The sequence below is a fragment of the Mesoplodon mirus genome, assembly GCF_964341445.2.
Source record: "Mesoplodon mirus genome assembly, chromosome: 8".
Classification (NCBI taxonomy): Eukaryota; Metazoa; Chordata; class Mammalia; order Artiodactyla; family Ziphiidae; genus Mesoplodon; species Mesoplodon mirus.
In genome coordinates this window covers 35,180,785-35,193,360 of record NC_138984.1, presented here as the reverse complement: position 1 = coordinate 35,193,360, position 12,576 = coordinate 35,180,785, and the positions used below count along the sequence as shown (strand labels likewise).

At 35.8% G+C, this 12,576-nt stretch overlaps 1 protein-coding gene across 6 annotated transcripts in view; it reads right to left on the bottom strand.

Moving 5' to 3' along the window:
• The window catches only part of HYCC2 (hyccin PI4KA lipid kinase complex subunit 2), a 69,382-nt gene that overhangs the window by 32,003 nt on the left and 24,803 nt on the right, over positions 1-12,576 (bottom strand). For all 6 annotated transcript variants that reach the window (XM_082630235.1, XM_082630234.1, XM_082630233.1 and 3 more), the window contains 3 exons: positions 7,606-7,785; positions 3,358-3,438; positions 1,944-2,059 (listed from right to left, as the gene is read on the bottom strand). In XM_082630235.1, the coding sequence (XP_082486361.1) occupies positions 1,944-2,059; positions 3,358-3,438; positions 7,606-7,785 (377 nt within the window). The remainder of the gene's footprint in view (positions 1-1,943; positions 2,060-3,357; positions 3,439-7,605; positions 7,786-12,576) is intronic.

The window sequence follows — 12,576 nt, the reverse complement described above, 5'->3', positions numbered from 1 at the left end:
AGAGTAGAAATGGGTGGTTAGAGGGAAGAGGACATATACTTTTCTCATTGTACTCTTGCCTATTTTTACTTTATACTCTGTTCTATTTTAAATGTACCACAAGTATATATTGTTATACTTTAAAAAATTAAAATGAGAAAACAAAAAAGGAATCAGGTAACCAGATGATTTTAATGCAAACTAGTCTGCAAACAGTACTTATGAACCACTATTCTAATATACATTTTCTATTATTAAATGATTTGAGTACCCCAACATAACTGTATAGAAAAAAATTAAGTTGTTACTTTAAGTTGGGATAAGGCCTTCTCCAGGTGTTATACAGCACCCTGCTGGCTAATAAAGAACAATCACTAAAGCTGAATTCCAATATGTTAGGAAACAAGGGAAGCCACTGTGTTTTCTATCATATGTGTAATATTGGAAAGACCCTTAAGAAGAACTGGAATTCCAGACTGAAGCACTTGATCAAAGGTCAATAATTGAGAAATCTGCTTGATCCTATAGTCCTTCCATAACTCTAATATTATAACCAATAAGATAAGAGTACTATTTTACTATGAACATAAAATATTATATAACAAATAGTAGTATCGGGACTTGCTCGGTGGTCCAGTGGCTGAGACTCCGCACTCCCAAAGCAGGGGGTCTGGGTTTGATCCTTAGTCAGGGAACTAATCCCACATGCCGCAACTAAGAGTTCACATGCCGCAACTAAAGATCCCCGCATGCCGCGACGAAGATCCCATAGACTGCAACTAAGACTCGGTACAGCCAAGTAAATAAATAAATAAACATTTTGTAAAAAAGAATAATAATAATAGTATCACTAACATATATTATGTTCCAGGCACTGTTCTAAGCATGTTTTAAGCATCATCTCATTTACTTCTCACAATAACCATGCAGGGCAATGTATGGTAAAAAATTTGGCCATGCCCAAAGAAAGTTTTAGCCTTTGCCCTCAGCTTCTGGGAAGTAACCTATGTCATACCTGATAAGTTGTTTAGAGTGGGGGCTGGTGACACAGGCTCTCTTTGTTGGTAACGGCTAGACTGAAAGGCTCTAAGACTGCGATGATTGACAGGATTAAGGTGAAAGTTTGGGTGAACTTTATGTGAAGTGACTGTGTCTCATTTACCTGAATGCATTATGGGAACAGATACTGTGTCTGTGTCTGAGGAACACTTCCCCTATCTAGTATTGTAAAACAGAAGGCATGTAAATCCATCCATCCTTCCTCTAATATTAATTGAACATGCTCAACTGGGATCAATAAGATTGCCCAAGCTTACAAGGTCATTAATTTGCTGAACAATAGCCCTGTGTGGAATACAGACTTGAGCTTATGGCAGAAGCCAGTAAGTGCCACCTAGCAACAACTTCTGGGATTTGGGACCAGAAAATTTCCATTTGAGAGACAACATGCTTACCAATGGGTACGAAGTGAGACTGCCCCCATGACTGAAACACAAAATAATCCTGAAATCTGAAATACCCATAATATCCTGGGTAATGTCAGAAAAACACCAGAAGAGTTCCATAATAAGTGCCAGAAGAGTCCCATTATAAGTGCCAGAAGAGTTCCATAATAAGGTGTAAATGGTTTGTGCAGAAACATGCTACCAAGGGAATGGAAAGAAGTACTTATAGTACTCATAAGCAGGGAGGCAGGAAACCTCTTTTTCCCTAGGGCCAACTTTGGCACCACCTGACAATCTGCCAGATTCTATCTATCACCTAGATGGGGCCCTGTGAACAACTCTCTATTGACCAACAAAGAGCTGCTACGTTTACGGATGAGTATTTCACTGCTATGATGTATTTCACTAGTATGACATATTTAACTTTTGTCTTTTCTCACACCAAACCTGAACCAAAGTAATTATAGATAACTTAAGCATAAATTAACAATTTTTACTGTCTACAGTTTTGACCATTACCGGTTTTGTGCAGTGAATGTTTCCCTCTGCGGATGAAGATCACTGTAAACAACCCTGATGAGATCATGCTGACACAATGCCCCTTCTGTCAAAGCCATGGATCCAATTGTTGAGGGCTACAAAAACAAGGTAAAGTATGAGACTGTGTCTCTAAAATGAAGTAAAAATCTATATCATGTGAGGATATTTAATTCTGTCTCAACAAAAGACAGTTTCAGACCATTTCTTCCGTTTCAAAACCTCTTCCACTTTTCTATTATATACATTCTACAGCTCCTTTTAAAAAATATTTATATAATATATAAAACTAAAAATACACTGCTTTGTTTTTTGAAATATTATGGAGTGAATCTATATTTAGGACAGAATAAGAAAAGTCATTGAACAGAATAAAGGCTACAAATGAATCAACTTTAAGTTGTTTGTTTCCAGAACGCAGAGCACTCTTGGGGACTATGCATTCAAACCTGGAGGTCTTTCTAACTTCAGGAAGGTTGCTGCTCTCATTAATCTCATTCCACACTGAAGAAAGCAAGGTGCAGAGAGTTATAATTATGGAACACAAACAAGAATACTAGGATCAAATGTCTCTTTAATAGTGACATAATTGATTTCATGTTTCTAAAGTTAGAAGAACCATCCATTTGGACACTCTTCACTACCCTCCATTTTATTTTGTAACACACAGGCAAAATCTATTACTCAGAAATGTTCTATGCTAAAATCAGCCCTGGTTAAATAGGAGGCATTCTATTTTCAACACAAAACAAAGTCCCAGGGGAATTAATTGAGAAAATAAATAGTTGCATAGAGCTATGAGGCAACTGGATACTGTTTGTTGGTAAGAAAATGGATTTTAATTTTTAGACTACTGGTAAAGTTTCTTTAAGCACTTTCCTCACAAGTTTATGCACTGAAGGCCACTACAGACAAGAAGCTTGATTCAAAGTCTATGTCCTTAAAGAGAGCAGGCAGAAGGAGTTCAGCTCAACAGGAGTCATCTACTTATATAATTATCAGTGTTCTCACAATCTTCAACCAAATAAATATAAGCAAAAATCAGAAGTGTAATTATTTTCCTAAAAAATAATGAAAATAAATCAATCTAACATAGATGATTTCTAATTAATATGGAAGACAAAAAAAAGAATATTTTTGAAAGTATTTTTGAAAAAAAAGACCAAAAATGATACTGGTAGAAGAATGAAAAAGAAATAAACCAGAACTAGAGGAAAATTTTCCATTAATTACATTCTCTCTCCCTTGACAATAGCTCAGCTTTATATCACTAATAACAAACATCTCCATTAAGAAACAAATCAGTAAAGATGTGTTAGGAATATTTATCTCTAGTAAGAAATTGACTTTTACTCAACATAATTTTTAAAAATTCTACCTTTCCAGTCTTACTTACCTCATGGTATATTGAAGGCTTGGATAAGGAAGGGATAGTAAAAGACAGAACTTTATTGTTCCCATCTTTATCAGCAATTTCCTATGGTTAAAAAAAAAAGCAGAGATAATGAAATAATCATAGGACTATATTAAAAGAAATAATAATTACTTTCTTAACAAATATATCACTGGCAATTGAGGAGAATGTTTAGAAATAGTAATATATAAAAATATTATTACCCTAGTGTATCTTTTCTAACCTATTAAGCAGATTTGTACACTTTGGTAGTTGAGTTATCCTTTGAGAAACACTTAAAGATTACTACTACAATCAATCAAATACACCATGACAACAAAGACATGAAGTAGGCACACAAAATTTCATGATAAATTTACATACAGGCTAGGGAGATTATAAGTGATCAGATCTTTTAGTTGAAACATGACTGAGTTTAAAAGATTAAAATCACTGCTCGCTTCGGCAGCACATATACTAAAATTGTAATGATACAGAGAAGATCAGCATGGCCCCTGCACACAGATGACATGCAAATTCGTGAAGTGTTCCGTATTTTTGGAATGGGAGAAAATATTTGCAAATGATGAGACAGACAAGGGCTTAATCTCCAAAACATACAAACAGCTCATACAACTCAACAATAACAAAAAAACAATCAACCCAATCGAAAAACGTGTAGAAGACCTTAATAGACATTTCTCCAAAGAAGATGTACAGATGGCCAGTGGGCACATGAAAAGATGCTCAACATCATTAATTATTAGAGAAATGCAAATCAAAACTACGAGATACCACCTCACACTGGTCAGAATGGCCATCATTAAAAAGTCTATAAATAACAAATGCTGGAGAGGGTGTGGAGAAAAGGGAACCCTCCTACACTGTTGGTGGGAGTGTAAGTTGGTATAGCCACCATGGAAAACAGTATGGAGGTTCCTCAGAAAGCTAAAGGTAGAATCACCACATAAAAAATTAAAATTAAAGGTTTTAGCCAAAAAATCCACACTTATTAAAATATGAAACACAGGGCTTCCCTGGTGGCACAGTGGTTAAGAATCTGCCTGCCAATGCAGGGGAGACAGGTTCGAGCCCTGGTCAGGGAAGACCCCACATGTCACGGAGCAATTAAGCCCATGAGCCACAACTACTGAAGCCTGTGCACCTAGAGCCTGTGCTCCGCAACAGGAGAAGCCACCGCAATGTGAAGCCCGCACACCTCAACAAAGAGTAGCCCCCGCTCACTGCAATTAGAAAAAGCCTGCATGTAGCAAAAATAAAATAAATAAATTCATAGAAAAAAAAAAGAAAAACACTGTTGTAACACAGGATGAATCTTAACTAAAAGAAAATCTTACAATTATTCAGCAATAAATTAATGACCTGAAATAAGCTACATATTAACATGATTAATAGTAGTCCAAGTGATTAATCATAAGTTCATACTTAAGTGGTTTTTACTGACTACAAAAACATTCCTGTGATTTTTAAAAGCACTTTATCTTTCACTGAAAAGGTCAACAGCATCTATTTCTACAGTCTCTGGCACCGCCAATCTTCTACAGGTATCAATAAAAATCTGCCTACAGACTTCCCTGGTGGTGCAATGGTTGGGAATCCACCTGCCAATGCAGGGGACACGGGTTCGAGCCCAGGTCCGGGAAGATCCCACATGCCACGGAGCAACTAAGCCGGTGCGCCACAACTACTGAGCCTGCGCTCTAGAGCCCGTGAGCCACAACTACTGAGCCCACGAGCCACAAATACTGAAGCCTACATGCCTAGGGCCCGTGCTCCACAGCAAGAGAAGTCACCATAATGAGAAGTCCGCACACCACCAACAAAGAGTAGCCCCTGCTCGCCGCAACTAGAGAAAGCCTGAGGGCAGCAAGGAAGACCCAGTGCAGCACTCCCCCCCAAAAAAATAGTTGTGAGAACCTATTTAAAAAATAATAAAAGATCTAATAATGTTTAAAAAAAAAAACTGCCTACAGACGCCAGCAATTAGAGGGGTGAAATGCTCCTCCTGAATCACTCCTTTTCTCTACTGTCTTTAGTCTGTTTCTTTTAAAACTCATATTAGTATACACAACTGGCATAAAATCCAGACAGAGAAGACTGCCCTAGAAGGAAGGTAGTCAGACAGAGACTGAGTAGTTGCACAGCATCAGAGGAAGAAACAACAGGAAAAAAAAACAAACAACTATCATCACCAAGACACAAACCCAAAAGAACTTCCCTACAGGGCTAGTTTTGGGGTTTAATATGTCATAGGAGAGTATCAATTACATGTGAACAATGGCCATACCTCTAATTTTGGCATGAAAATGGTTTAAAAATCCCTAGAAAGATCATTTAACTACTCTGTAGGCAAAATAGTTACCACCACATCTGGGCCACTGTGACTCAGAGAACATCTATGCTAAGATGAATGGGCCTGATTTAAGTTAGGCAATAAAATTTTAATTTTTATTCCTAAATTTCGAATTAAGCCAAATACTTTTTATTTATATCTGTGTATATATCTGTGGAGAAGGGTGTTATGAAACTTTTTTAAGTTGAGGGCAATATAAAACTCTCTCTTGGGCTACTGAAGCAAGGGAGAAATGCTGGAGTGAGAAAAGAAGAAAAAAGAGAAATTAATATATAAAAGAAATCCAGTGTGGTAAGAAAAATCGAGAACCACAGAGAAGAGAGAACACAGGTATCAAGGGAATTAAAAGAAGACAGAAACCTGAGGTTACATTTCTGATATATAATTGAGCATTTTTTTTTTTTTTTTTTTTTTTTTTTTTTGCGGTACGCAGGCCTCTCACTGTTGTGGCCTCCCCCGTTGCGGAGCACAGGCTCCGGACGCGCAGGCCCAGCGGCCATGGCTCACGGGCCCAACCGCTCCGCAGCATGTGGGATCCTCCCGGACCGGGACACGAACCCGTGTCCCCTGCATCGGCAGGCGGACTCTCAACCACTGCGCCACCAGGGAAGCCCTAATTGAGCATTTTTAAAACAGTACACTATTTTTGAGATACCAAAAGATAATTAAACCGTAGCACAAACAAGTACTGTCAAGAACTTGTCAGGCATCCCACTATACAAAATTTTTTGCTTCACTTGTCCCACTACTGAATTTTATTACATTAAACAAGACAAATGATAGCTTAATGTCAAACATAATCTAAAACACTAAACTCAATTATTAAATCAACATTTACTAAGTGCCTTGCTAAGCACTAGAAACACAGTGATATGTGAAACAAATTTCCTTCTTTAAAAGACAAAATCAGGCAAGGTAGCAAAATAAAGAATTTTATACCTACACCACCTTTTCATTAAAAAAACTCATCTTTAATTATGATACAACTATTACTACTACTATTTATAATAATAGTGGTAAACATTTGATAAACACCTCAGGAAAAATGTTGGGTTCTTCTAATTGCTTTTAATCCTACTAACAATGTTTTATTTCTGTTTTACAGGACGAGGCAACTGAAGTCAAGATATTAAGTAACTTGCTTAAATTTAAAACAGGCAGTAAGTGACAGGAGCTGATTTTAAACAAAATACAAGTGATTCCACAGGCCAGGCTCCATGCTTCAGATTCTAGTAATGGAAATGATTTTTAATGATTTTTTAAGGGATAATACTTAGAGGAATGAGCACTGGTGCAGAAGAATACTTATTTTTTGTGAGATTCAATGTTTTGTGAGGTACTTTGGTTGAGGTACCTCTCAACTACAAACTTAACTTTAATATGTGGAGTGTCTGTTTACAGTGAATACACAGAATATAAGAATTCAAAGGGCAGGAATTTCAATACCAATGTTCTAAACTGGGCACCATGAGGAAGAAAAAAAAAACAACAGAATAATAACATTTAAAGTACTTAAGAATTCCTTAGAAGAAAAAAGTTTCATAAATAATGTATCAAATACATAATGTTTTATCAAATGATTAAAAATAAATTTAAAAAAATTAAATGCAAGGCATTCATAAATATTAGCCAAATAAAATAATTAGAAAAATAAGCCATAAAATATTAGTAATGCTATCAATTATAATAGTTTCACCTACTTTATAAAATGCATTACCAGCAATTACTTATTAAACACCTCTGTACTCAATTTAATTAATTCAAATAAGTTATTCAAGAGACATTTAAATTTATTTTCCTCTAAATACTCTTCAAGTATTACTTCAGAGGACTTTAAAAAATACTTAAAATTTCCCAAACTATCATTTTCCACTTACCAAATTGTAAATTCCTAAAAGTAGTGCTTCAATGCAACCATTACTCTGTCTGTCTCGGCTAACTGTAAGCCGTAAATAAACCCACATCAATTCTGGCAAGAACTGCAGTGTGAACCTCTTAAGTCGAACTTCAGAGCTACGGTAGAGCTCAAACAGCTGGTGGCAGACAGGCTCCAGGAGCTAAGAAGAAAATAAAGTGCATCAGTTATTTCCATTCTTTTGGCTGTAACTGTAATTTTTTTTTAGGCACGTATACTTGTATAATATTTTTAAAATAAATTCTCAACATTAATTTTTGCTTATTCTGAATCAATGCAACCAAAACCTCAATCTCTATTTATACTCAGAGACTACACATTAAACTGACCAATCCAGTAACTGCAAGAAGTACTTTGTGCCCAGATAATAACAACATATCTTTCAATACACTGTACTATTAAACTTATTAGATAATTAGTTCTTTAACCAATGTACTACTTTATATTGAGTTTCCTTTTCTGTTATTACCAACCCTTACTATCCTCCATTTTTAAAAGTTTCTATTGGAAGAAAATAATTTCAAATAATCTTGTTGGAAATAAACTTTAAATCTCAACTTAAGACTATGATTTAAACAAATTATATACCACTCAGTAGATAAAGGGACTTGGCAATACATAATATTTGGACATCCAAAATGCTAGTTAATATTTTAAATACATACAAGTAAAACAGGTTACTTCTATGTTTTAAGACTGACAAATTCTACTAATTATATTTATTGGAAAGATTTTGAAAAGGAGGAAGTATACAGAAATAGCTTTTCCAATTTTTAACTGGATAATTTTTCATATGATATCATACAATATGACTTATAAGGAAATTCATAATCTTAAAAACTGAAGAAAATGAGCAGTTTAAACAACCCTCCCCTTTTCCCCTAAACTTGTACTGCTAATTTAGACTGGTTTTGTTAGAATAACTGCAGACTACACAAAACTGGCTATGATTTTAAAATGCAGATAAAACACTGAGAGGAAACTATAAAAAAATTTAACACTAGCTTTTTTTTGTTTTGTTTTTTAAAAATTTTTATTGGAGTATAGTTGATTTACAGTGTTGTGTTAATTTCAGGTGTACAACACAGTGAATCAGTTATACATATACATATAATCACTCTTTTTAGATTCTTTTCCATATAGGTCATTACAGAGTATTGAGTAGAGTTCCCTGTGCTATTCAGTAGGTCTTTATTAGTTATCTACTTTATATATAATAGTGTAACACTAGCTTTTAAAAAAAAGAACGATTCAGTAATTTATATGCTTACTTCTATTCTGAATGATTACAATAATATATATATACACTTGTATATCTGCTTGAATGTAGTTATATATGTCTATAATAATCTAACACTCCAGAATAAAGTCATTACTTTCAAAACTGTAAATTAAAAGTCAACAAATCCTATGTTGCTTGTACAGTTAATATACTTAGATGACTTAAGCTTAGCTCTTAACAACTCTAAAGCTAAAAAAATTTACACACCTAGTCTAGTAACTACTAAGCTCTTTATATGAAATCACTCTCATAGGATTTAAAATATTAAAAAACATTCCAAGTCTCCCCTTACACTGAAGTCTAGACCAGTCAGACAATTTGCCCAAGGTTACAGAAATTAGTAGTGGAGAAAGACACCAGAATTCAGATCTTCTGACACCAAGCTGATGTTATCACTATACCGCATTTCTTATACCAGGATGGAAGTGGAGGAGGAGGTGAGCGTTGTTTAATTACAAATAGTGTAGTCCATGTAGTGCTAATAACGAAGTAATAAACTTTTGAAAATGGTCAACTGCTGGCAACTTTGTAAAGTACTGACAACAATATTCAGCTCCTTAGGACAATTAAACATTGTTTCTCTCATAAATTTATGTTTTAAAAATATATGTCCACGTTTCAAATCTACTTTCCTCTTTAGTAGAAGACTCTAAAATTGCCTTCTCTAAATTTCACTGGCCATGGTACAATTACAGTTTGTCTATGTCATAAAGACCTTATTTTCCTTCCTCAGCAGCAAGTACATTGGCATGTAGAGACTATATTTTAATAAGCATTGCAAAGAAATACAGAGTTACCAAAATTATTACTCTGCTTTTTTTTTAAAAGGAGGGAGGAGTGGCTGGCAATCCAGTAAATTTTCATCAACTCAACTGCAAAATAAGACTGTTAAAAACTTGCCAATGTGCTCTGTTAAAATCTTTAATTCTAAGCATATGTTATCATGCCATCGTGTTCTCAATTTCTCAGTATCAGAAGTGACCTCCCCTAAATGGTGCTATCACCCACAGCAAAAGGTGTTAAAAATCATTATCTTCTCGTTAAATAAAAGCTTAAGAATAATTTACACCTTCCCCAAACTTAGCAAATAGTTTTGACATGATAATTACTAAGAGGCATGCCACATGATGACGCATTGAGAGCAGTTTGGGTGGAATAATGGAGACTGAACCCAAATATGAGTGGGTTAAAGAAAAAATATGAGGTGAGGAAATGGGCACAAGTAGACAGAGACTATGAATAAGCAATACTTTATAAAGTTCATTGGGAAGAAGGACAGAAAAATGGGGTAGATAATAAAATAGGAGGCAAATCAAAGAAGGTTTTTAAAACAATAGAATATGGTTGTTTATCATATTCCTCTCATCAGAAAGGAAAAAAAAAATCAGTGACAGGGACTTCCCTGGTGGCACAGTGGTTAAGAATCCACCTGCCAATGCAGAGGACATGGGTTCGAGCCCTGGTCCAGGAAGATCCCACGTGCCACAGAGCAGCTAAGCCTGGGGGTCACAACTACTGAGCCTGCACTCTAGAGCCTGTGAGCCACAACTACTGAGCCTGCGTGCCACAACTACTGAAGCCCGCACGCCTAGAGCCCATGCTCCACAACAAGAGAAGCCACCGCAATGAGAAGCCTGTGCACAACAATAAAGAGTAGCCCCTGCTCGCCACAACTAGAGAAAGCCCTCACGCAGCAATGAAGACCCAACGTAGCCAAAAATAAATAAATAAAATAACTTAATTTTAAAAAACAACACTGCTGTTTTAAGAAAAAAGAAATCAGTGACAGAGGAAAGGGAGGGGATAACTGCAGTAGCAATCTTTGAGGTAGTTAGAGAAGATGGGATCCAGGCCTAAGTGGAAGAGATGGCCTTTGATACAACCTGAGATACTTCATCCATCGAACAGCAGAAACGGCAGGAGAGTGCGGGTAGAGATGCTGGTAGAGTGGTAGATTTGAATGGGAGAATAGAGTTTCCAACTATTTTCTTCTTTTATAATGACACAGAAGGCAAACTGAAAATGAGGAGGAAGGGCAGTAAGTGTGAGGAAAGAGAAGGTATAAAATGAACACTGGGACAGTGTACCAATGAAGTATTATGTGCTCATTTATGATTTTTAGTCCTGCATTTAAATGGAAAAAGTCAACAAAATTGTGTTTTTTCCAGGTATGTTCAGCCGCTCAGGTACAGGCATGAAGTGGATGGCTGGGTTTTATCCAGTGTTGAGATTTTGCCCAAAGAATATGACCTAAGGGAATGAGAGGCAAAGGAGCTCAGAATGTTTGCAAGGGAATGACTGTAATGATGGATCAAGAAAATTTAGCTAAGAAAAGAGGCAAGTGAGACATTTGAAGGAAGTGAGACATTTGAAGGGAGGCAAAAGGACAATCAAATGTAAAAAAGCAATAGGGTTAATGGTCTCCTTGAAGTGGAAGAAATGCTAGAGTGACTAAGGGATCTGGAAGGAGGGAAAGGAGAAAAATAAAGCAACATGTTGGTCTAGAGATTAAAACTTGAGCTGTAGTACAGGTTGGCCATGATATGTAATATTAAACTTCTTTGGGAATTCCCTTGCGGTCCAGTGGTTAGGACTCAGCGCTTTCACTGCCGTAGCCCAAGTTCGATCCTGGGTTGGGGAACTAAGATCTCCCAAGCCGTGCAACGTGGCACGGCCAAAAAACAAAACAAAACAAAACAACAAAAAAAGAACTTCTAGGAAATATACTTTCTTAAGAACTTTCATGGTATTTAAGGCAAATTTGTTTCTTATTAAGTAAATAATACATTTATGTTTCAGAATATAACAAAATCAGGACTAAAAGGGTTCTCCTTCTAGAACTGAAGTCCAGAATTGCTTTGAGATTCTACGGAACTTAACACTCTGTTTTTCTGAAGTATGAATGCATGGTTAGAATCTTATGACCTGACAGGAGAAAGGATGGACAGACAGACCTGTTCTAGTAACTGGTTGATTATAATGACTGCTGGGTCTTAAGCTTGAGTCTCGCAAGTTGTAATTTTTCTATTTCTAGCCTTGACAAAGTCTCACACATTAGTATTATGAAGTATGACAATATAAAGTGAGTTAATTCTTATAATATCAATATCACAGCTTCCAAAGCATAAAAGAAAAAAAGGAAGCCAATATATTTTACATACTTGTGAGTCCTAATGAAAATGACAGCATTTTAGAATCTCATTTTGTATTTTACTATTCTTTTTTTTCCCCTGGTGATTCTTTTTTTTTTTTTTGGCCGCGTGGCTTGCAGGATCTCACTTCCCCAACCAGAGACCGAACCCGTGCCCTTGGCAGTGAAATCGTGGAGTTCCAACCAGTGGACTGACAGAGAATTCCATGTATTTCACTATTCTTCTAATCAATATTTATTAAGTGTTCATTATGCACATGATAAAATACTGGATTCTAGGGAATTAACAGATATATATGTTAACAGATATAGAATATACGACCACTGCCCATGAAGAGCTTACAATTTAAAGAGAAAGCATAAAACAAATGCATTTTAATAAGCAAAGCTTAATGTTAAGACAGTGCAAAACAAGGGATACATACATTCATATTCACACAGAATTTTGAAAACTCCTGACCAAGAAGGATATGCATATATGTCCATTACCATACCTAAGT